Source organism: Haplochromis burtoni, unplaced genomic scaffold (assembly GCF_018398535.1).
Source record: "Haplochromis burtoni strain Fernald_Lab_line unplaced genomic scaffold, NCSU_Asbu1 Contig_234, whole genome shotgun sequence".
Lineage (NCBI taxonomy): Eukaryota > Metazoa > Chordata > Actinopteri > Cichliformes > Cichlidae > Haplochromis > Haplochromis burtoni.
In genome coordinates, this window is record NW_024582595.1 from 674,961 (window position 1) to 700,232 (window position 25,272).

At 42.6% G+C, this 25,272-nt stretch overlaps 1 protein-coding gene across 12 annotated transcripts in view; it reads right to left on the reverse strand.

Moving 5' to 3' along the window:
• robo2 (roundabout, axon guidance receptor, homolog 2 (Drosophila)) overlaps positions 1-25,272 on the reverse strand; it is a 259,000-nt gene that overhangs the window by 56,637 nt on the left and 177,091 nt on the right. For all 12 annotated transcript variants that reach the window (XM_005937501.3, XM_014338483.2, XM_014338481.2 and 9 more), the window contains 3 exons: positions 3,012-3,169; positions 2,583-2,703; positions 1,969-2,107 (listed from right to left, as the gene is read on the reverse strand). In XM_005937501.3, the coding sequence (XP_005937563.1) occupies positions 1,969-2,107; positions 2,583-2,703; positions 3,012-3,169 (418 nt within the window). The remainder of the gene's footprint in view (positions 1-1,968; positions 2,108-2,582; positions 2,704-3,011; positions 3,170-25,272) is intronic.

The following is a 25,272-nucleotide window of genomic DNA, read 5'->3' on the forward strand; positions in this document are numbered from 1 at the left end:
TGTGTGTGTGTGTGGCTGCCTGGGAGGCTGCTGGAGCCACTGAGCATATTAACAACCTGTTTACTCAGCTGAAGCTCTATTTCCCTTCTTCCTAGTATAAATGTAGCACACAGAGACATCCATATAGAGATGCAGGTACATAAAGGGACCAGCAAAGTTAAAACAATTTAATGGTAAAGAGGACGGGCCTTGCTAAGTCTCCCTCTTTCTACAGCTTATCATAATAATAAGGACACTGTAACCTTTTCGGTTAAAGAGCAATCAAAGACCACTTCCCACTGCATATAGAACTACTTGATCCTTAGTCATCTACATTCCTGTGATGGAAACCCATACCGATACAGCTGGAGTGGCCCAAAGGCAAACTAGGCACTAGTCCTGAGTGAGAATGTTAACCACTCTTCTGTTAATTAGAATAAAAGGAGTTCTGTTTGATGTTTATTAAGTGAAGATAAGCAGCAGAGAAAGCAGGAACAGATCGTCACTTAACAATATACAATGCAGTCTTCTTTTTGGCAGGCAACAAAGGCAGAAGAAAATGTCAGAATTAAAATATCGTCTGTCTTCATGGTTGTTTTTCTGCTTCAAAGCAAAACTGGGAGAATTAAATATAGCAAGAAAAAACAACCGTTCACATATTGTAATTAGTAACACTGCAATATTTATCTCTTATTAATTTTGGCATTATCTTTTTCATGTGCATCGTATCCAAATAAGGCCAAACTTCAAAGGGATGGAACAGTTAGCAAGGACGCAGGCACATGACACTCATCCTACTCCGTTATAAATCTGTTAATTAGTGTACAAAATGAACTCATTTCCAGAGCCAACTCCCTATCAAAGACATGAGTGAAATACTTTTATGTGTTTGCTTTGGCACAGAGCTCATGTCCCACTGCCCAGTGAACCAAATCCTTATCAGACACAAACAACCCGCCTACGCTCAGCTCTGCAGCTAGCCTTGAGAGAAGATAGGTCCACTGTGTGTACGTGTTATGAGGTGATCCAAGCAGTGTGTGACTTGCCTGCTGGCTGGGGACAGTATACCGGTTTCTTTGAAGTCCACTTCTAACAATGACACTGCTTTTGACTGTAAGTCAAGTGACTCATGGGAAGAAACAGGCCAACACGCAGGACCCAGAACGAACAGTATCACTATATCGTCAGTGGCTTTTTACAGGAAGTCAGATAGCTTAAAGTTGGCAGTGGTGCTAGAGTTTCTCTCCAAATTGTAGACTTTTATTGCTTTTTCCTTACATCGGTTTCTATTTCTGCAAGTGTGAGTAAACGTGTGCATCATGTCTGTGATGATACACAAACTGAACGGGGTTAAACGTGTATAGGAGGTAATGATTATCTTCCAGGTTTCTGGTGTCTATGCCAAGAATTCCCCTGAACAGCTGCACCTGTACATAGACACTTGAGGGTCACGTCAGCTGCTATACTCTGTCTCTTTGTATCTCCTGTCATTCTATCGGTTTCTACCTGTCTGTTACACAACCTGGCAGATTTTTTTTCTGCTTCTCTAAATGTCTACATTTCAACCTCCCGTGCCCACTTACCTGTCAGTCAGATTTAATTGTTTAGCTCCGTATCTGTTTGTCTTCATGCAGACCTCGTCCATGACATGAGACACTGCCTGACTTTTTTGGCATCGACAGGTAGAATGTTTTTTTTTCCTCAGAATGGTTAATGTGCATTGTGTACAGCCTAATGGGGTATTTATTGCTCCCTGGCAGCCACACCAGGTGAGAGCTGGCAGTGTGAGTTATCATTAGTTTGAAACAATCACTTAGACTGACACTAGTGCCTTTGCAGTAAGTGCAGTCTGTCACATTAGAACTTAACACATAAGCTGGCATTTAGACAGACAGACACACACACACATGCAATTTAAACTGCTTGCTTATATTCATCTCATTACTTAAAGCGCTGCCATTTGGAGAATATTCCGGTAAAAGTACATACCTCCCACGAGGAACATCAATGTCATCTTTCCTCCAGCGTACATTGGGTTGGGGGTCTCCTTGCACCTGGCAGCGGAACTCTACCATTTCCTCTTCCAGGACCACCTGGTTGATTGGCCTCCGGAGGAAGGTTGGTCTCTCTGCAGCATGGGCACAAAAAAAAAAGCACAATTTCATTATGTTAGGATTTGGCTTTGCTTTATTTCTCACATTGCCCAGTTCCGACATAATTATCCCTCTAATTACTCATCTTTTGTTCATTATCTGATATTTCTGTTCCTTCGTGAGGCACAAATATACAGCAATAGTGCACTAAATGGACCTGTAACTTTATTGGAAATATAAGAACTGGCGTTTATTGAACTAACCTATTTATTACCGTTCACTCTGGCTCTTTATAACCTCATGACAGTTTAATGGGCAACACAAAAATGTGCTCCAGATTGCATGCAACTCAGATGGGAGAGTGTAGCAAAAGAAACACTGTTATTAAGCTTTGAGAAAACTTGGCTTCAATGTATTTCTTTTCAGGAGTATACAGTAACACGGATGGATGTCACTCTGCCAAATAACTGAGAAGATAAATTTCAGGAGGCCTGAAGGAGCAATCCTTACCAAATACAGTGACTTGTGCTGTCTCGCTGTCCCTTTCGCCGACCATGTTGGTGCCCACACAGATGTACATGCCTGCATCACTCTTTCTTGTGTTGGAGATCATTAGTTTCCCTCCTCGAATCTAAAAAAATAAAATGAATAAATAAATAAATAGATTAAAAAACTCATAAATTAAAAGCTTTTACATTTTACACATCTGAATTCTGTCCTTGTCAAATCATTGGACAACACAAAAGCAGCATTTTTCCCCCTCACTGGCTTCAAACACATGAATGCCCAGCCAACTGTGCTCAGTGGCAGACATTTCCAGAAGCAAAAGCTCTTTCCTGTGTTCCCAGACACTAATAGCAACATTCACAGTAGACGCTGATAATAGTTCTCCCGATAATAGTTTGTCCCGTTATTAAAAAAAATAGCTACGATACTCACAGTGATCCTGTCATCCTTATCGTCAATTCGAATTTTGTCCTTCTTCCAGTAGATGGTGGGTTCAGGATGCCCTCTGGGAGGGACACACTCAAGGATTGCTGGCTCTCCTGCTGCCACCACTACATCCGTAGGGTTTTGTCGAAAGTCATCTCTCAGCACTGAGGGGAAAAAAGAGCAGCCAATTGAGTAAGAGTACAGTGTTAGTAGATACGGTTTGGCTGGATTTTATTGCCTGAATGAAATCCAGCTTACCATTCTGAAACTGCCTTTCTGCGTATTATGTTAATTGCACAACATAGTGTGAGTGTATGCATCGGTTATCTAGGCTATTTAAATGGGATGCATAGCTTCATCTGACTGGGAGAGCACAAGTGAAAGCTAATTGGAGCTAATGGAGGTCCCTGTGGAGGGAGCAGAACAAACAGAGTCAGAATGCCCTAAAGCCTGGTGTCACTCACTTGTGAGAGCTCACAGGGGTGCAACAGCGCTTCACTTCGGCATGTACTCTTACACACAGCCACATATGTGCTAACACACAAAAACAGTGGGTGGTCTATTGAACAACTGTGGCCTTGCATCTAATCACCCTCAGGTAGGCCCGCCATAGCGGGGATAGCCTCTCCCCCTCTAAATTCTTCAGCGAAACACACAACAGCAGCTCATTAACAAACAAGGGGAGTCGCTGTCACAGTGAAACACACCAAGAAGCACCGAAGTACAAACATGAAAGCACAATCATGCCAAACTAACTGTGAGAAATTAAACCCTGAGTCACTGATGTATTCAGAACACACACCTACCGTATGAATGAATGAAAATAACATAGACCTAATGTACTCAAAAAATAGCTGGGGCTTCCCTGATGTGTGAAATGAAACTATTTTTTCCCTATTCAGGCTTTAATAAATCTAATAAATTGGAGTAGCACTTTAGGAAGTTTGGTATCAGCAGTGTAACTATCAGTGCAGCGGTGAGGGACACGATCCCTCTGATGACTGACTAAGCTTGCTGATGAAAGCACTGAGCTTGTTGGGAGATATTTGAAGATACTTCAGGAGGGCTGAATTAAGGGCAGCACCACAGGTCCTTATGTAAATTCCATGTGGCACAAGGGACAATGGCAGGGAGCGCCAGGATTATAAGAGGGGATAACTGGTCCCTGCACTCCAGGCTTCTCTCATCTCTTCATTCACTTTTCTTACCCTATCTACAGAAAGCCACAAAGCTATTGTCTTCTTATTTATTTATTTAGACCAAGGGGAAGGAGAGTGGAGGAATAGAGGAAGCTTTCAACCCAATTATCCTGGGGATGCACAGGGGTATAGAGTGGGACTTTAGTGTGACATGAATTCAAATGAAACCTTTACACAGGGGTAATAAGAGAGAATACAGAGGAGGCAGAGATAGAGATTTTCTCTCTCTTATGCAGGGCTGACCTCTAATCTAAAAAGCTAAGGTAATTAGCAAGCTCCAGTGTGCCGGTCCCCCTAACCAGTGTGGCTAGAACAGCCACCACCAATGGGCTCTCTGTATTTGCATTACAAACAGATGCCCTGCTGTTTAAAATCATAGTCTGGTTTGGACCATACATAGGCTGTTGTTTTCAAGATCACATTGGATTTAATTGCTCCTTTCCATTCATTGCTGATAGCACCCATGGGATTTTGTCAGAATCAATTTCCTTTGAAACAGAACAGTGACAAAAGAAACACGCATTAGGTGCATCATTACGGTGCTTGTGCCACGCTATCTAATCTAATCTAATACGGCACAGTACGTCACAGTAAATGCATCGCTGCACTGCAATCTAAATAAATATGCGATGAATAGAAATGGGAAAATAAATAAATAAAAACAGAGTAGTCACACACTCCAGCAAACAAAGAACAACAGATATACACACACGCACTTGTTGCAGGCAGGATAAACATTAGGTTACAAACAGCTAGGAGCAAATAAACAGACATGTCACTGGCGAGAGGATTATGCTTTGTGTGCAGGTTCGGGGCTTGCTGATACCAAGAAAATACTCACCAGACACATTTACTAAGTAAATGAGAGGATGGGCCAACCCAAATACACTTTGGTAAACTATCTAATCCTAACTGCAGTCATCAAGGTCATCAGCCTACAGTTAAAAAACACCTACAGCTCAGATTTTCATCCTCTCCGTTTAACATTTGCCCTTCTTTATTACAATTTCAGCCTGTAACTCTACCATGGCTTCATTTGCCCAGAGGCAATGCAATGGGTGGAACAATGCTTGCTACTGTGAGGGAATGATTTTATATTAGTACCTTAACATCGACTGGTGGGTCTGTATGTATCCGTCAGAAGCTGAACTTTTGCTCCAACTCTGAGGCCCTGTAGGCATTCAGGTCTGAATCAGCCAACAGACGTGAAGTAATTACCTTTCTCTTCCCCTGAAACATTCAGCTCTTCTTCAGCCGAAAAACCTCACCTCCCATGAAGTACCAGGAAGCCACAAACTCTGCTTGCTCGCTTACTTGCTTATTAATATTTATATATTTTTACATTCCCTTCCCTCTGTTGACTAGTGCTACATCTGTCGATCTGGCTGCGGGCTAAAAAGAACCCATGTCTGAAAAATATTAATATGCCTTTCCCGCTCGTGTGTTATTTATTTATTTATTTCCTAAATATCAGAGGAGTGGGTTGATTTGAATGAAAGAGCATCAGGCAGGGGGCAAAGCATGGCAAATTTGCAGCTCTTTCGGCTGGCACGGTTTCAACACCTCCAACTTAAAGGGGAGGGAGTCAGGTTGCAACTTGTGCTGTAAAACAGCCAACGGGTTGAGAGTGGAGGTCTTTGCCAACACAAAAACACAAAGGAGACACCCACACAGCTACTTTGTAAGCCAGACTGTGCTACATTGGCAGGAGAGGCCGATGCCAGCAACCATTAGAAAGGTCTATATGCAGGCGTGTTTTTAGCTAAGATAGACTCAGCACACAAAAATCAGCTGGACGCAGATAGATGACAGCTCACACAACGAGCATCGTAGCACAGGGGTGGCAGGGCAAGGACAGCATGAGGGGAAATATTTTGTGCAGTGCCCCCTCTTCTTCCACCTAAGATATTAGTCACTGGAGGGTGACACTGCTTGTCAGAAAGATTAGTGGGGAGCCTTGACTGAAGCGTCCAGCCTGCATACCGAGATAAGTGCCGACAAACATTCACCTACAGGAGCGCACCTTGGTTTGGTTCACAAAGGTTGTGCTCACTGCCACAACACCACAGACGTCTGAGACCTATTTCTGACATTCACATCACCTTGATAGATGCTCCCCACATACACAAACAACTACACACCAACCCTGACAAACTGTGAAGCAGTCTTAAAAGCCGCCGGCTTTCATATCTCTTTGTGATACTGCAAATATGAATATTTTTGTATGTTTGTGTGCTTGTTATTACTCTTCCCTCCCCGTTAATGGTAGAACAGACCCTCCGTGCTTTCATAGATATTCTCTTGGGTCAGGGGCTCAGAAACGCACAGTGAGATTACAACAGTTAGAAGCCTGGGGCCACACCCCGGCACCCACACTCTGATTAGAAAATAAACCATGCACACACAAACTAGGAGAGCTGTAGAGAGGTAGCTCCAAGCTATAATATCATTTCATTTGAGTGGTTTTTGCGGTTCATCTGGTAGAGTGCTTTTACAATGCCACCACTTTCAATCCCACCCTTAGAGAAGATAGACAATATATATCTCACTTGACAAAGCAAACCTACTGTATGTACTGTCACTGATGTTTTGTATTGCTGTTGATGCTGAAGGCAGGAGAAGGATAATGCCACACTATATTATACCACACTGAAAGGAGATATACTCCATTTGTCTGGATGCAAGCTTTTTCTCCAGGTTTGACTCGCTCATTTGCCCTCCCACCGGCCAGAGCTAACCTTTGCCCCTCATCCAGATGCAGAAATTACCCCCTCAGCAGGCAGGCAAACAGCAGGTTCTCACATATCCCCTATATCCCTCCACTGAGGGGCTGCAGGTCAGACCACAGAAACAGCTGCGAAAATATGACTGTCTGGCCATGCCCAAGGCTGTGCCTCCTTTGAGAGCTTGATAGAGACTCTCATCATTAGCACAAATAATATCCATCTCTCTGTCTGCCTTATTCTCTCCATCATCAGGGGTCACTCTGCTGCGTTCTCTGTTAATCATTTTTTCCAATCCCAGTGTTGTCCAATGAATTGCATCTTGCCCCCTACACTCACTTTCACTGACTTGTCAGTGTTCTCTCTTTGCACTGACTGCAGATGAGGTTGTGCAGATGAAGCCGTATACATTCACACCCAGTCATCCTCCACGGACCATGGCCAAGTCTGATATGATCACCACCATTCTCCCTATCTGCAAATCCTGCGCTAAGGGATTGTAAATAACACTGACACTTTCGCAGATAAGATTCGCGGAATATGGAAAATAGTGAAAGTAAAGAGACTCATATGGCTGCCAGTGATATTATAGTTGGGGGGATACCGTATGAAATGTGGATCTTTAATAGAGCCTCGGAGGGAATAAAAGAGACAGTGCTCCTGTGCCCTGGTGAGAGCACTGAGAAAAAAAGAATGAACATAACACAAAACAACAGGGGATAACGAGAGGATGCCTGATCAAGGTCAAACTGAAGAGGTGGTGAGGAGTACAAAGGGACTAAATAGATGGGGCTGAATGTAAATGAAGAGAGCGCATTCCATCACACTCATGCCTCATATGGAGCTTCGACCTCTGATTAAGTAGATAAGCCGAAACAAATATCTTTATTTAAACAGCAGCCCCAATCAAAGCTAATTTTTCAAACAGCACCCCTAATTTGGCCTAACAAGCCCCTGAGCAGCACAGTAATGACAGTAAGAGGACAGTGGGCAAATCTGAGGCCAAGAAAAATCTGTGGTGTGGCTCCTGAGAAACAATATAATTAACTCTTAATGAACCTCTTTCCTTAACAATACTAACACACACACACACACGCTCGCACACACACAAAATTCAATTTAGCCTAATCCATGCTTTATGGTAATGTATAGCTCATTAAAATGTTATTTAAAAACTCATTAAAATTCACTTGAAGAAGTAATGGCTTCATTACAGTAATATGCTGAAAAGCAAAGAAAAAGACAAGTGAGGACAAGGAGAAGAAAGAGCAGAGAGCGACAGCCTTCTAATCACTTAATTGTGTCTCAAATGGAATACATTTACATAATAAATGATGATGGGCTATATCCTCATCTCTATCTTTTCCCATTCTCATAGCACTCCGTAATTAACAGGCACTACAATTAAAGATGCATTTTTCCCCAAAAAGATTTTGGTGGCCGCTCCAGTTTTCAGTCTGTTGTCTTGTTTATGGTCATGACTGTGTTTGGGGGCTTGGCAGATGCAGGCAGTGTGCTGAAACTGGAGCTGGCTGATACTGATGAACAATGTGCCCATGGGCCTTTGTGCCTGCTCTGATAAGGCATGATGTTGTGCTGATGGTTGTGCTCAGTCCAGAATGGACATTTTGCAGCCAGAAGGGGGAGTGAGACGTGAAGGAGGAACGCGATGAAGGGTGGGGGGTTTGGAGATGAGAGTGGGATTGATTTTCTGCCAATTCCAGCAAAGAGACAGCACGGACAGAGGTAGTGAGGCATCATGATTGAGCAGGTGGGTCTGCTTCCTGCATCGGGTAAAGCAAGAGTAGAGAGGAAGTAAAGTGAGAAGCTAAAAAGGAAGAGCGGAAGTATTGCAGCAGGCAAATGCCCCTGTTAATGTTTCCTCCAGCAGAAATCAGTCTCCTATTGCATCAGCCCTATCTCGGTATATATGACATGGAGTGAGTCATAAGTTGGATTTTGAAACAATTGGAAAAGCAAACTTAGTTAAGCGGCTCCCAATCACTAGCTGAGACTGACTCCATTAGCTCTTATCAGGGATACGATTCGCTAAAACAAGGTGCCCAGTATACAAATTGAATTCCAGAGTTCGCTCAGGCTCTAATACTAAAATTCATACATCTTTTGCCTGTCATCTTCTCCTTCTATACTACCAAATATCTTATTACATTTTATCCTCACCATCACCCCCTCTTACCTGCAGGGTTAGAGTTAATATGTATTACCCCCCACAGATTTTTTTTTCCATGTAGCTGTTCAAGTGTAACAGATGTCACAAGTCCAGCTGTGACACGCTGTCGAACCGAAAGAGTAGCTCCATTGCTGGCCCTGAAAAAACGAACATCTGATATGCTGTTTGTGGGTACTGTGCGATGATAATGGTGCTGTGTGTGCATCTCTTCAGCATATTTGTGTAAGTTCTGGCCTGATGACATTGAGGTAGTGTCCTTCCACAGGGAAATATAATCCCAGGAAGCTGCTGAACTGTGTCCCTACTGAAAGAACAGTGCAGAACTACCTTAGACACAGTGTGCACAGAAACACACACGGAAGTAGTTTCTTATCCAGTGTGGCATATACTTACATCGGCATCTCTGGTGAAAAAGGAAACCTTTGCAGTCTAGACCTATGTCCACTCTGCAAATCTTTATAAAACCTTTAACAGCATCCCTGTCTTCCTCTTTATGCCAGCCTGTTTGCTGCAGCTCCTTGTGTGTCTATTTTATTGTTTTGCTCTATAATTGGATTGGCAGTAACGGCGAGCAGAACGCCGTTAGGAGCTTGTAAAAGGTGTCACTCTGCGATGGCAGCCCCGTTTTAATTAAGCTCTCTGCTGGAGTTGAGCAGCTTTTATCTAGCTTGGCCTGATGAGCCCCAAGTGCAAGTGTGCTTCATAACATTCTGCAGGACAAGCTGGAGGAGGAAAGGAGGCGTTTGCAACAGCTGTAGATAGCCCAGTTTACTATACTCAGCTGTCCTCCCTTGACACCAATCTACATCCTGGACTAAGAAGATACTAGGAGACATTGTAAAAAATTTGGTGTGTTTGTGCATGTATGCCATTATTGTGTCTCCTTGTGCTCATTGTGACAGAGCCCCACCCATCAGTGGTGTGCAGTCATGTGTGTATTGGTGCAGATGCAGAGCCAGCCCTGCAACATGGTAACAGCAAATGGCTACAAACAAGAATTTAAATGAACTGAACAGAACACTCACAGTGCTGCTGTAACTTCTGAAATAATTCTACTTTACGGCGTATAGATCGGCATGTAAGGTTGATGCTGTAGGCAGTGTTGGACGCGGCATAATGATTAGAGGGGTGCATGTTCATCACAGTCTTCCCTTGCCTTTTCTCCCCTCCTCAATCCTCCTAATGGCCTCTTCAGATCATCTGTCCTTCAATCAATACTCCCTGAAAGTAAGAATCCCACACCTAAGGACACGTTGTTCCCCACTGTAGATCACAAGTGACACATTTTCTGTATCAGGAATCATCTGATGGTTCTGAATCAGAACCTTCCAGAGGACTTTGAACCAGGTCTGTTATCCATCAAATGTAAAGGTCTGACCATTTTCTATGTGGATGGCTCAGGCAGGAGGTGATACAGTTAGATTTGTGAGCAGAGGAAGGCTGAGGTCTGTCAGTGAGGTGAACAGAAAGCAGAAGAGGCAGGGTGTTAAATCACACACACAGCCTGGATGCAGAGACATTTAAAGAGATTTATTGATCGCTTTATAGATCTTAACTCTTGAGGGAGAGCAAAAATTAAACTGGATACAGAGATGACCTTTACAACAGCCTCATCCATGGGCAGGTATTTTTTTTAATCATTTCCATGTTCCACTGTATATATGTGTACGCTGTTTATGACGGAGGGAGTAAAGCAATTCACCACTTAGGCAGCGCATTCGAAAACTCCCCTTTGTACAACCAGCGCAACTATTATCCCCAATATGTTTTATGTGTGTCTGCTGAAGCATGATTGAATGCTGCACATAACATCTAAATACTTGGAATAAATTGTAGCAGTGCCTCTGCCTGCTCAGCAAATCACTGCTACATTAGCCTCACCTAAGTACCACATACTCATACATATACAAATTGCAATTTGAAGTTTCTGTGCTGCAGTCTGTCAGTTTGTATGGAAAGCAGTTGCCCTGCACGCAGCAGAGTTATGCACCAACAGCACTAATAACTGCATGATCACTCTATAATTCACTGAAATGGCAGAAATTGCTCTCATGCACATTCCCTTGAAGCTCCTGAGATAAAACCAGAATTAGCACCTTGAGGACATAAGACCAACTAGTCAAGCAGCTGTTTATATCATACAGTGAAGATTTTAAAAGAATTAATAAGTGGGCACCAAAGACTCCAATGTAAAATAAGGTCACAGTCTCACTTTGTTCTTAATGATTAGTCAGGGCCTGTATATGTTTTGTTTTCAGTTTTTTGGATATAAAAACATCACCTTATCCCTTTACATCCTATTACACATTGGCATACATTTCCTCACATTATCACATTCACATGTTTGTTGAGTATGGTAAAAAACAAAAAGACAAACAAAGCGATCTTAACTTTTGGCATCTAATCCCTTTAACCCTGAGTGCAAGTGAAGATCTTTACCAAATTTAAAAAAAAAATACTTATATTCACCATGAGAAGGGGGCGGATGAAAAGAAATTTCAAAAATATCACACAACAAGAAACACATAATAATTGACATGTTTATGCTTGACATGTAATTGCATATGAATGCAATCTGAAATTGCATTTATAAATGCATGAACAATGCTTAGATGTTTGACATTAACCAGCTTACTGGAGCATTTAAAGGATTTATAAAGTTACAGCTTCTTCAGTGTTATTTTGTGGATTTTTGAGAGGATCCATATCACAGTTTAGTTTCGTTTTTTTTCCACTGTCTCAGTCACATTAACTGTTGTACAGAGGAGTAATTGTCTTAATTCCATCTGTAATCAGCTTACAGCATTAGTGCAGCTGGATATACCTGTACACTGGGCTTATGTAACCTGTGTGCTAATGGTGAGAATTTCATTCATTTCAGGGCATGGAGTAAAACCAAGGATGCTCACTCAGGTAATCTGCCCTGTATAAAGCAGCAGTCTGTATGTAATAACCCGGGTGTGCATTTATGTGTGTGTGTATGTGTGAATGTCTGTGTGTGTTTGTGTGAGTCAATCCATGCTCATATTATCATGCAAATGGAAAACAATCTGAAACACACCACTGGCTGCCATGCTCAGGATCAGTGCAGAGCAGTGTGTCTAAACCATTCCCGTTCTATCCCTCAACCCTCCCTTTCCTCAGCCTCTCCATTTCTCTCCTCCATCAAAAGGGAGATGAAACCGCACTGCTTCATACCACGCTGGTACCATAAACATCTCTGTAGGCTGGGGATGTGGGGTTAATTATTTAGGCAAAGAAACAAAGCTAATGAGGGAACTTCTAATCAGAAGCTATTTGGAGTTCTGTCAACAGTATCGACTGCACTGCAGATGAGATAAGATATCGTTGGAGGGCACCAGTGACCTACAAGGACAAGACAGTGGCTCAACAGCAGCACAGCACAGTGATCCCAGAACTCTCCAGGGCAAACATTCTCCAGCACAGACAGAGCAGTGAAAAGATACTGTGTGTGTGTGTTTGTGTGGGCGTGCATGGACATGCATTTCAACTTTCACCCATGCAGTGCTCTTTATCTTTACAGTCCCCATTTTTTATAGAGATGTGACCACACAGGAGAATCCAGTTTGTGACCAGCAATAGGCCCACAATGTTATTAACCAAGAGCTGCTGTGCAGTAATCAATCAGCACTGACTGAATGTGGCAATTAGCAAATGATTAAATGAGGTAAACCCACTGAGCAAGAACTGGTAAAAACAGAACGAAATAAGGTTTAGTCTGGCAACACAATATGTAGGTTCTGTAGGATGCTTGCCACTGTTTGACACTGATGTGTCTAGCAAGAACAAGTAAATGCAAATCTGTGCTCTGGTTCTGAGACAAAGAACATTAAGGGCATTGAAAGACACTTGCTGGCAATGACTAGATTGCAGACCAATTTTAGACATGGGGAAATATCAGTGCAGCTTTATTTTATTTTTATTTTAAGTTAAATAAATGAAAATTAAATAAAACAATTAAGTTGAGATTTTTTGAACAATAAGCACTAATTACTTATGTGGAACATGTAATTAGATAGCCATTATTAAGGAAAATCAAGACAGGGTTCAATTTGTGCCCACTTGAGTAATTATTTCCAAATAAGTGCAAAGATTACTTTGGTTGTCTTTCATTTAGTCGATAGCTGATAAGTTCAAAATGTATCTATAGTTAAGACAGTTAAGGAGTGGATATCTACAAAGAAATTCACAACTTTTTCCCTAAAATCTTTAGGAAATTACAATCAATAAAAAATGCATCATTTGGAGTATAAACACCAGACTTTAAACCATTTAAACCATCCAAAGGTGACTATTTGGGGTTGACATAACCTTCTTTTTTTTCTTTAAATATTTTCAAATTCAATATTTAATTTTCAATTTAAAAAGGTCCTTGAAAGGTTGTGATGATAAAATGACATTTGAAATCTCATCTAACTCCACAAAGCACAACATTGTGGAGCCATTAGGAGGAACCCCTGTTGTTGGGGTGGACATTCACTGTAGTGCGGCTAAAGACACCACTTGAGTTGTTTTTCTTGCCTCTGCTGATATCCCTGATTGCACGCAGGCACTGCAGTCTCAGATCAGTGGGGGCTGACGCACATCACATATGATACAAGCCTACACATACAAACATTAACTTGCATGCACACATGGTGTAACCCTCCTGTATGAACACAGAAACAACTAGACACTGTGTCCCCTGGGTAATGAAAGAGCATTGTGAGATTGTGGTTGCTGTAAAACCCAATTAGTGTGGGCGCTTTTATCAGTTCTTTTCGAGCTACACACAGAGAACACAGTGCAAAACATTGATTTGCCTTTTCGGTTGTCTGCCCCCTTCTGGACACACACAACCAAGCAGGTGCAAGTGGAAAAAAAAAGAACTATGGAGAATAAATTACTGGGGTAATGTGCTCTCCACAGGAGGCTTAATCAACACCAATAAGTATAGAATCAAACTGTCAACAGAGAAACAGAGGTGATCCACTACACAACAAGATCTGAATGAATTATGATTTAAAACTGTTAATAAATAATCAAATTTAGCTTTCAGAAGATGTAAGCAAAGTGTGTCCTTGTGTATTATATGCAATTTAGCAAAAATAAAGGCTGTTTTTTAACACTAGGTCTATTCTTTGCTTCAAAATATGTAGCTGTGCTGTGGGACCAAAAAAAATACAATAAAATAAAATAAACAAATAAGTGACCACAACTTAAGAATGAAGCAGTGTCACAGTCCCAGCCTTATGCATGTCTTCTAACACCTCCGTCTCTCACAGCCACATAAAAGAGTAGAACAGAGTGGCAGCAATTGCAGCCTCCGTGCTGTGCAAGCCTCTGCTCCGCCGCAGCCATCAAAAGAGCTACTTCTGTATGCATATGCCGCATCACTCTGGGCTTTTTGAAGGCATGGATCACTGTCAAAATGCCAAGACTCCCACCTAGCATACTGTATGGCTGAAAAACCATGTCAAAAGATATATAGGATGCCTTCTGTGTGAATCGACAGAGGAGGATTCGCTGTCTTATATCCTAATCTTTGATTAGCAAAGATCGCTACTAATTTTCAAATTTCATTAACGCTGTTGAATATCAAATTCCATGTTAGTGAGTTGGAGATGGAGGTGCACCTCTTTAATAGGACTTAAGAACTAAGTAGAAATCCAGTCAAGAGACAGAAGGGGAGAGACAGGCAGAGGGAGGAACAGACTGAAGTGTTTTTTCACCGTCTTTCATTATTCAGCCTTAAGCTATGAATAACTGAATATCTGAATCCACGATAGCAGGGACGGAGAGCTGTATTTTCATATAGCAGGTCTGAATGTGGGGGAAGCATAACAAGCCACAAGAAGGCATCCTCCTCCTCCAAAAACGGTCGTTAAATATAGAGCCAGGAGCTCTGCTTATGCTTGACTGCTTCCTCAATTTCAGCATGGACGTCTGCACCTCATCCCCTTAGTCAACACAAAAAGTAAATAATGATGGCTAAAGTATCCACTTCTGATATCTGTCCTTTATTAATGAGTCAGTAGGAGTGTTTGGTCAGTGGTAAAACCATAGCTATTAGAGATACTGTCAAAAGGAGGGCAAAATTATTTGTCCCTGCTTTAGCACAACATTTGAGAAGTCATCCAGACACAGTGGTCCTGCTCTCTGGGCAGCTACTGAATTAAATATGAGGGCAAGGGGGAGACGCGGGGATGGGGCAAAGTGCCTCAGTTTAAATAGCAGAAAGGTGACATGTAAGCACTCTGCTATGGATGACCCCCTGACCTCACCATGCCCACAAAAGTGTGATCCCACCAGGTAACTGTTGCATGTTTTATGTCAACATAACCCTCCAGCATTGTGCAAATAACAGACACCCATGAAGAAAACAACACGTGTGTAACTGCGTTGTCACATCGTTGTGCAAACATCCCTGTCCAGCTAAAAACCTGTCATTAACACAGATAATTGATGGCCACTCTTCCGCAGAGCACTCAGATGATTGAAGTCGATCAACTCATTTGAGAAAAAAAATGCAGTTTAAAATTGCCTTTTCAAATCCGTCTGCTGATTACCATAATCGCTTCATGGCTGACAATACTTTGTAAATGTGTGCTATTAATGCCAGCAATTACGCAGGCTAAATGCAAATGGGATACCAGTGTGGATGGACCTATCGATCTGAGCATATAAAGCAATAAACAAACCCGATCGTACATTTGCCACTGTGGAGTGACCCCCGCTGCTCGCTTCGTCATTATCCTCTGTGAGTTTTGTCCAAGCAATTGAGGAGTTAAACTTTGCTCATGTTTCTGCTCTACATGCAGAAAATGGGTCCTAGACCAATTTATAGAGGCAATTTTAGTGTGAAAATGGATTCATTCGCAGCTCACAGTGAATACCTTTTTGAAATGTAATGGCTGCTTCACTCTACACCACTCCAGCATCTGCCTCTAGACTGTGCCTCAAGCTGTAGATCACTCTCCCGTGAGCCCTCACTTCACTGTCAGGACAGCAAATTCTACCTTCATTAATAGCAGCCACTCATGTCTGACTTAAATTAATGTACAGGCTATCAATTAGCTCGGAAGACCAGGCGTAGTGCACACAAGGGAAAAGCATCCTTGGAAGGATGCTGGACAGCAGACACAAATACTTCATTTGACACTATTGCTACATCTTTCTATTTTCAGTTGCAAACCTGAAAATTAAGATAAGGTGTGGTTCCATTCACGTAGTGGAACAGGTAAGGAGTAGGAGGTTCATGGCCCACTTATTCATTCATACAGAAATGAAAATGCTCACCTCATTTTCAACATAATCCTCACATTTTTATCTCGATTAATCACGCACACCCTCCATTTTTCCACCTACCTCTTTTCCTTGATGAGTTAATTTCTCTCAAATTGCCTGTTGCCTGAGTGACCCTAACGACCCAGGAGACCTCCTAACAGGCTCCTCTTGCCCATCAGAATTGATCAGTCCACAGTACCCTGTCAGACGCGATCAATACATCATTCCTTCAGTAACAAGGGCCTGCTCGCTTGCCTCCTCTTCCTTCCCTGCGTTGCTTTACTTTCATTTTATTATTATTTCTCGCAGCGGATCGATGCAGTCAAACAGGCACACTGTAAACCACACCACAATTAGAGCGGCATGTAATCTTCTTGTTGACTTCATCTCCTTCACAGCAGCCGGCGAATGAAACACAAATGATAATGAAATCTAATGGGATTCTGTGGAATTAAATCACTTAAACAATGAAGAGAATCCAGCCACATAGGGGTATATACCAATCAATATCTTATATGCACCCAAGCTTAACAAGCTTGCAGAGCAGCTTTTCTTCACGGTGATACATCATGTGGAGTGGCAGCTTTCAACAGGTAAGGCAATGGTAGCAAATGCAAAATACAGCCTTGTAATACTAAACAATATACACAAAAATGCAATATTCTGTGCATATTAACACGGTGCAAACATGGACGTGTATTTTAATGAGATATTTGAAGGAAGAACCAGAATTTTACATCTGTTTTATGCAAAACTGTTTACACAGTGTGGTAAGATCATGAGACAGAATTTCCCCATGAACTATCCTTTGTCTATCTGATAACATGCCAGAGTTTCTATAATTGGGGTTAAAACTGTTGGTGACTATGAGAGAACTGATTTCTGCAATGTCATTACATTAGCAGCTGGTTTACGGAAAAGAAAAAAAATAGACAGCGAACTAATTTAATCATTGAATTATAGATTTAACACGCCTATGCAGTTTGGGTTGGGTTTGAGGGCAGGCATAACTGAAAATAGCACCGGTGATGCGAGAAGAGCTGTCTTCTCTGTGCAGGCGGTGTGCAGGGCAACAGTGTGGAACTGCAGGAGTAATTAGCGAACCGGGCCCCCAGCTCCCTGAGAAGTCCGGCTTTGAAGGAGGCAGCTCAGGCCGATCAGTGGCCCCTCTGATGTATGTTTGTGAATCTTTCAAGGGAGTGAGAGCTGCTAACGAGGCCTCATCTATTACCATTTGAGATGTAATTAGCGTTGTTGGAGGAATGGAGCACGGCCAAGCAAGAGTGGCTCAATCTGGGCTCTGTGTGCCTGTGTGTCCCACAAGGCAGCAACAGCAGGAGGATAAAGTGAGCAAGTGGAAGGAGACTCCCCAGAGAGGAGACAGGGCCTCAGCAGCACTGACACATAGGCCAGCTACACATACAGCCACCATACTGGAGCACAGGGGTTCAACAAAGCTGGCAGCATTAGACTCTTTGTTTGAGAAGAAAGGGGCCTCCGTAACAAACATATGCACATGTTTCAGCTTAAAGTGAATCTGTTGTTAAGCTTACTGGTTAAAGTCTATTTTTCTTTTAGACAACAAAAGATATAACTCAAGAAACACTTTGACTTTTGAACTCCTTGTAAGTCCTTTTTTTTTTACTTAAGTTCTACACCTTCAGCCCTTCTTTTTGCCAGAAAACATTATGCATTTTCAATTTTTATTCATGCTATTCACATCAGGATGCCACTATTGCCTCTTTATAGTGTTCATGACCTTGTCACCTACACATGTGTGCTGAAGCAATGTGGGAAAGTCCAACTGACAAATTAGCTGGGCTTCCAACTGGTGGTCAATCTTTGGTCTCAGGTCACACTGAGGTTAGATCAGGTGTTACTCCATGCTCTGTTAACCATTTTAGTCAACCTTTAACCCCTCAGGGTTAAGTTGCTTGAACCCTCTGGGTGTCTGACTGAGCCATCAAGGTCATGACTGTTTTCACTGAACATCAACAGTGATTAGTTGATGGGAATGAGCTATTAATCTTCATCATGACTGAAATTACAAATGTACTACTAAGGCATTATAAACTAGAGGTAAGCCTGCATGCTGGAAGACACCTGCTATACCCACCACTTTGTTCTGAAGCCTTCTGTCTAAACAGACAATTGAGAGATGGCTAAGAGTCACTGACAGCTGGTGAAAACTTAAGAGGAAAAAACATGGCCTTTCTATAGTTCAGCGCTCCTCTGGAGAGTAGGGGTCTAACTGGAGTTGCAACCAGCAAGGCTACTCAGTGTAGACTGTGATCTGTGTCAATCCAAGGCAATTTTGAAAATCTTTTTCTCAACCCTCACACCCTGCCCACCCACTGGTTGTTGAACTACAGCATTAGGCAGGGCTACTTGCATCAGTATGCAGCATGGAGACGGTGAATCAATGGAGTCTGGAGGACTTTCCACTCTCACTCGCGTGCAGCTCCAGTATTAATGGCCAGGAACCAGGCCTTATCCACTCCTCTTGTGGCCACACGCTAAATTACTGGTCGTGAATCAACACAGCATTTATGGGCAAACGCAAATTAAAGTGGCTAAATCTGCAAGGACAACCAGACCTTGTATAAACTAGGGGATCACAAGGCATGCTAAGAACGGGGCATGAGAAAAGATATAGATACAGTTTTGTTTCTGCACTCAGTGGACATATTTGATCTGCTGTGAGCGTTAGGACCATTGACTGACTTGGGAGGCCAAGCACCTGGCTAGACACTTATCAGAGCAGACACAAAGTGAGGAAAAAAACAAGTCATACACAAAGAGAGAAAAAGAAGCGAGAGTAATATTATAACCGGCCGTATAAAGGGAATGGTAAAATAATAAATAGGTAAACAAACAGTAAAGCTGAAGGGGAAAAGGCTTTTAAACATTTAAGCACAGCGGCGGGAGATGCTGCAGGATGACCTGTAATGGGAGAGAGGGAAGCGGAGGAGTGGTAAAAGCCTGATAAAATAAGAGACTGTAACCTCACTCCACTTAGCCATCAGACAAAGAGATGCTTCAGGGAGTGCATGAGCAATATCACCATAAAGTCACAACATGCTGTGTGTGTTGCCAGCTGTTTCTAAGTCTCATGTATGCCTTTCTGCACACTAAAATGAACACAAGGAATGTTTACAGACGTGTTTAGTATGTAGGTCTGAAAAAAAGACAAGGAGTAAAGCAGTCATATATTACATGTCTGGAACATAAAGAGTGATGGGAAATGCCAACAGTGAGAGAGACAGAAAAGTATGAAGATTACCTCCACAGTAATTACCAAACCTTATAATCATGAGCTTGTAAAGGGAGGGGGTGGTCTTGAGATTAACCTTAAAATTCATGTGCAAATTCATGTGCATGCCTGCATAGCTTTAGTCATATCTTAGTAACATGAAGGTCTGACTGCCATATACATTTATCTATCCAAAGCTTCTCTAAAAAGAGGGGCCCCATCGTTATACAACTACATCAATTGCCTTAGTTGATACTTGGTAGCTAGATGGTGCCAAATACAGACCCTCAGACAAAATAAAGAGCAACTGCTTCCCTGATTTAATGGGCGTGTGACTTTCCTGCTGTGGCCTTGCCACACCTGTTTTATAGACAGTGTGGCTGTTTGTAGGTCATCGTGCTTTTGACACTGTCTGTCAAACATTAAATGCTTCAAAATGGGCCTCCACTAAAAGTGCCCTGGGACCAGACTGCTCACCTTGCTTCCATCTCAGCAGTGACAGTCCACCATTCAAGGAGAGACAGTCTAATTTCACTGCTGCCTGATGTCCATTCGACTTGAGTGATGAGGAAGGAGGCCCTCATACACACAAACTGTATGTGCACTGGTGTAGATGGCCAGCGAGTACTCTCACATGTATGCACACACCCCCGTAGAAAATGTTTCTAAAACAGTAAACTCAAACGCAATGTTGGCTGTGTTGACAGACCCATTAACTGACCTCTGACTGCCATTTCAGTCTTGTTTCACCCTGTCCAATTCCAGGGAAATATACTGGCAAAGCCCTACTAACGCTTCAGTGCATCATGGCCCCTCTCTATCGTTATTCAGCGTGCTGTCTGCTGCTTGCGCCCCATTCCCACTCTTCATTGTCATGCTAAAAACAAAGTGCTTCATTGTAATAGGGTGCCATTCTGCCGACCATCAAGTGCTTCTCAAGGTATGGTTTATAAGAATATGCATGGACCTTTCAGGGAAAGTTAGAGGCAGTGAGTGAGACATGAGCAGAGGTTGGGGCCCCTCTGGGGTTAGGAAGGCCTCTACTCCGATAGCTCCTGATGAAGACAAATGGACAGGACCAATATGGTCTCCCTGTGGCAGGCTATCATCTATAGGAAAAGGGGGGTCTGGGATGGCCAGCTGGATGATGGACGTAGAGCCTAATTGGTGACCTGCAGGGTTAGAAATGGGTTCGAAAGGCCTTTCCACTGACAGAGTGGCATGAGTGTCAATCTATCCTGAGCATGGGTCAGAGATCAAGTGATCTGCTAGGGGGAGATGTGAAGGGATAGGGACGCATCTCCAGTTTGCCACTCTCGCAAAGAGCGAAAGATATGTCTCGCCCTACAATCAAAGAGAAACAACACATTTTCCCTTTAATCAAATGAAGAGTGTGCAGCAGTAACATTCTGTGACCCTTCTGACAACTTTGTGTCTGGAGAGGAAAAATTAAAGAGCATCACGTGATGGTGATTAAAGAGAACATAATTCTTTAACTGCATGTGGTCTGTCTGGTCAGTTCAGCAGTGAATGCTCTACATAGCACCCAGAGCAAAAGAGAAAAAAAAGATCTGTTGTTGAACACTAATCCGAGTCAGTGTTTGAACACTGCCCCCCCCGTGCTCAGCGCTTTTTCAGAGGCTGGAAGGAAATCGATCACATGCCTGAATTAATACTTAATCATAGCACCCTAGATGCTCTTAGCCAAGGCTCATGTCCACTGCTGTGCAAACATGGGTGCACATGGGAAGAGGGTAGTGTATACACTTTGCTGCAGCAAAGTGCATAACAGAGTGGACAGCACGTCTCCTTAAAATCAACACACCACCTCGCATCGGCATGCATGACCTAGTATAAGCACACATATTCAGATCACCAACACTTGCTGACAGCTTTCACATACCGATCAAAACTGTTCTAAACTGATATTGTCCAGACTAGCTAAATTTGCTAGTGAGCTGACCAGACAAGCTGACATTTAATCTCATTGTCATTTAAAACCTATTTGCATCTGAGAGAGTCATGCAGTGAGCCTGGGTGGATTATTATTTACCCAGAATAATGTGTAGCGTGGCCTTAATGGACAGCACAAAGACTGACAATAATCCTGTGGAGAGGAATGTCAACATGTTTCTCCATACTACAATATTGAAGTGACACTACAAAAGCGGATGTGAATTTGAATGTCTCCAGTGTTCAGACTGCCACTGGAGAGTCCCCCCGCCCCAAGTCTTTTCATTCTGAGAACTGCCGAGCCACTGTATACGAGGGGCTTTTATTCGTGACTGACATGGCTAATCGCACTGGCCTCTGATTGGAGAAGAATGAGACAGAGACAACCATTAAGGGAATCCATGTGAGAAATGGTTTTAAACCCTGTTATTTGCTACCAAGGCGACAGATGGAAACACATGTATTGTTGTGTCTCGCTATGGACAAAAATAGTGCTTGTTCAAGGACCATCTATGCCGCAGACGAGAAAGATGATGAATACTAACTCTTTTTTGCAAATATCCTCTTTTACGCATTGACTTTACAATTAAACCAGCAGTACCACCCGCAGTAATTCTATTCATTTGGAAAAACAAAGTAAATCCGATAACATTAAACACTAAATTGCCGTGTTTATTTGACAAATGACAAATGCTTTGATATTAAAAAAATAGCTGTTTGTTACAATGTAATTGCTTAATCATTATGACTCATGGTTTTCACTTAAAAGTGAAGTATATAAGTGCTATAAGTGCAGCATTTTGGAAAGTGCATGTTATTTCCCTTATTAGTGCTATCACTCACTGAGCTCTAAAAACAATATACGTTAAACTTACAAATGAGCTATGGGGGCCTCACTCAGCTTCAAGAGGTGGAATAAAGCAGTGCTGCATTTACTTAGAATACAAAGAAACAAAAGAAAAATGAGACGGACAACAAACCCATGTGAATCAAAAAGGCTTCGGGGGCTTTATCTGGCGGCACCATGTGGGAATGATAATGACCATCTTGGATCCAAAAGGACAACGATTCATCTTAACCCCAGCCTGCCTGGCAAAACTCATAATCCCCGTAACACCCAAGACCCACCACTAGACAGACAGCAGGAAAAAAATTGTACTTTGAAGGGGTGGGATAAGACGAAACAATACCCATCCCACCCACTTCTCTTTAAACTCAGCATGATTATTTAACATTGCCTGGCAGATCCTCCATCTGCTAGCTGGCATTAATTCCCTTCTTTAACCAAATCTTCACCTTTAAACCTCTGAGATTATGTCATTCGCTTTCCCCCCTTGTCTACTCCTCCCCATTTTTTACCCTCTTTACTGGTCCTTCAGTTCAACTAATACCTTTTCACTAGTGATGAATCATTTCATTCAGCCTCGTTTTTTTATTCCCTCGCTCTTCAGCCGCACAAGCATCAAGTGCACTATACTCTTTAAACATCCTCTATCCATCATAGTGGGAAACCTGGTCTGAGAACCCCCATGCTCAAGCTGTCTTCCTCTCCGATCTAGCCTCCTCTTTTGTTTCTTTCTCCCTTAACCCAGCCATCATGATGAACGATGGTGCAGGTTAGATGGGTCCATTTTCAGCCCCCTGACTCCTGACCCCTCCCCATTTGCCCCAGGTGACATTACTAAATACTGCTGTCTAGAGGGGAGTGAATAGTCTCTCCATTTATTTCATTTTTTTTCAGAGAAGAGTTACTGAGCCCCTATGTATTTGTGTTTGTGAGTATACAAGTCTGCACGTTGTGTCTTCTTCTGAATCTGCAATCCACACAAAAATATTTTTGTCTGAAGGATTTGTGGTCTTTTATTTGGAAAAATTGTAATAACCCTGAAGCCTACAAAACACAGTCAAAGCCACAATGCAATTTCCTAAGTACACTTCACTTCCACTCTTTGTAATCCCTAAAAGGTTGTGTGATAACACTGAAAGAGTTGTATAAATATCTGCTAATATTCGTGTGAACCCATGCCAGTACAAAATAGGATTTCACTTTTTGAGCCTTGCTTAAAGGGCTGACAACCTCCAGGATCCTCCGTTCAGTGACTCAAACTGCAGTCTTTCTAAACATAGTATAACAATCAAGTGAGAAAGTTTTCTCGAGTATCTAATGGATCAAAGAGAGCTGAATGTTTGACTCAGATTATAAGATTATCATAAAAAAGTCCTCAAGAAGAAAACAGTAGAAAAAAAGACCTGTGGCAACAAGAAAGTATGAGGAGAGGCGAGAACGATTGACAGGTTCAAATAAAAACGCAGTAAAGCCACAGAGAACAACATGAAGACTGAAACAGTCTTAACTGCGTGGTAAATCTGATTAAGCGTCACAGCGAGGATGGCAAGCAGGGCTAAGTGACTCAATGGATGAGTAAGTGAATAAATAAAGGAGAGAAGATTGCGGTGGCCGCCTGCCACAGCACCACGTTATTTGAGCAGTCTTGTGTGTACACACGCCAGGTTGCTACGGGCTGAGTTTCCACACTGAGCGCAATTACTTTGCCTGTGTTCTGTGCCGGTGAGCTAATTAGACATTGGGAACTTGGGACTGGTAGACTGGAAGATGAGGTGAGTCACTGGGGATGATGATGGAGGCAATAGCTTCTGTTTTTCACCTGAAGCCCTCTTACACTCAGGGAAGCAGTTCCCTGTTTATGCCACAGACTATAAAAGAGAAATGGCCCCAAAAGGAAAAGGAGTAAATGTCGCGGAGAAAATGGTTGAGCGGCGGCTGTGCATGCTCTCTCTTTCACCGTCTTCCCCGATGCATCCCTCTCAGGGACACACATAAATGCATGCCTACCCCCATCCTGTGCCACCAGAAACACCCAGCTGCCGCTCTCTGGCCCCATGCTAATCCAAGCCTGCCGAGTCTACGCCCACCCCCTCTGGAGTAACCCAGTAACGTTGTATGTACTTAAACAGCAGTGTTGGCAGGCCTCCTACAGTCCCAATCTCCTCTCACTGCCAACAAACACAAAGAGGTCTCTTTCAACAGTACTCAACTGGACTCAACTCCTTCTGAGAGTTGCTCTTTAAACAAACACTCCTCACAGTGTGGCTTACTATGATGCGTCTTTAAAAGAAGAAGAAAAGGGACATAATAATTGATGATTATGCTTCTTTCTCAAGGCAGTATTAGGCAATATGTTATGATTAATAGAATTGTGGTCTTGCTGGTGTACAGGAGGGTTCTTGGCTACTGAGCTTTCTCATTAGCTACGCAGATTCTGGCCCTAACCTAATGAACAATAATAATACTCTCCGGTTGAAATGTGTTACGGAGATGAAACCTGATGGCCTCTGCTGGTAATTGGGCTCCCTTCTACTCATTAAGGGAGGAAGGCAATAAAAAAGCTATAACACTTTCAAAGTGCCATCAGAGGAGGAATGTGGCACTTTCTTTTTGATAATTCATCAAGAGTGTAGCCCTGCCTATTAACTGAACGAGAGCCCAGGGCCAAATAAACATCACCCAGTCTGCATTGACTATTGGATGGGTAAACAGTCTTTGATGTGATCCTTGCCAGACACTGACGCCCTATGTGTACATGACCGTCAGAGCAAAGGAAAGACCAGTGGGCAACTCTCCCCAGGTGTAGCGTATAGT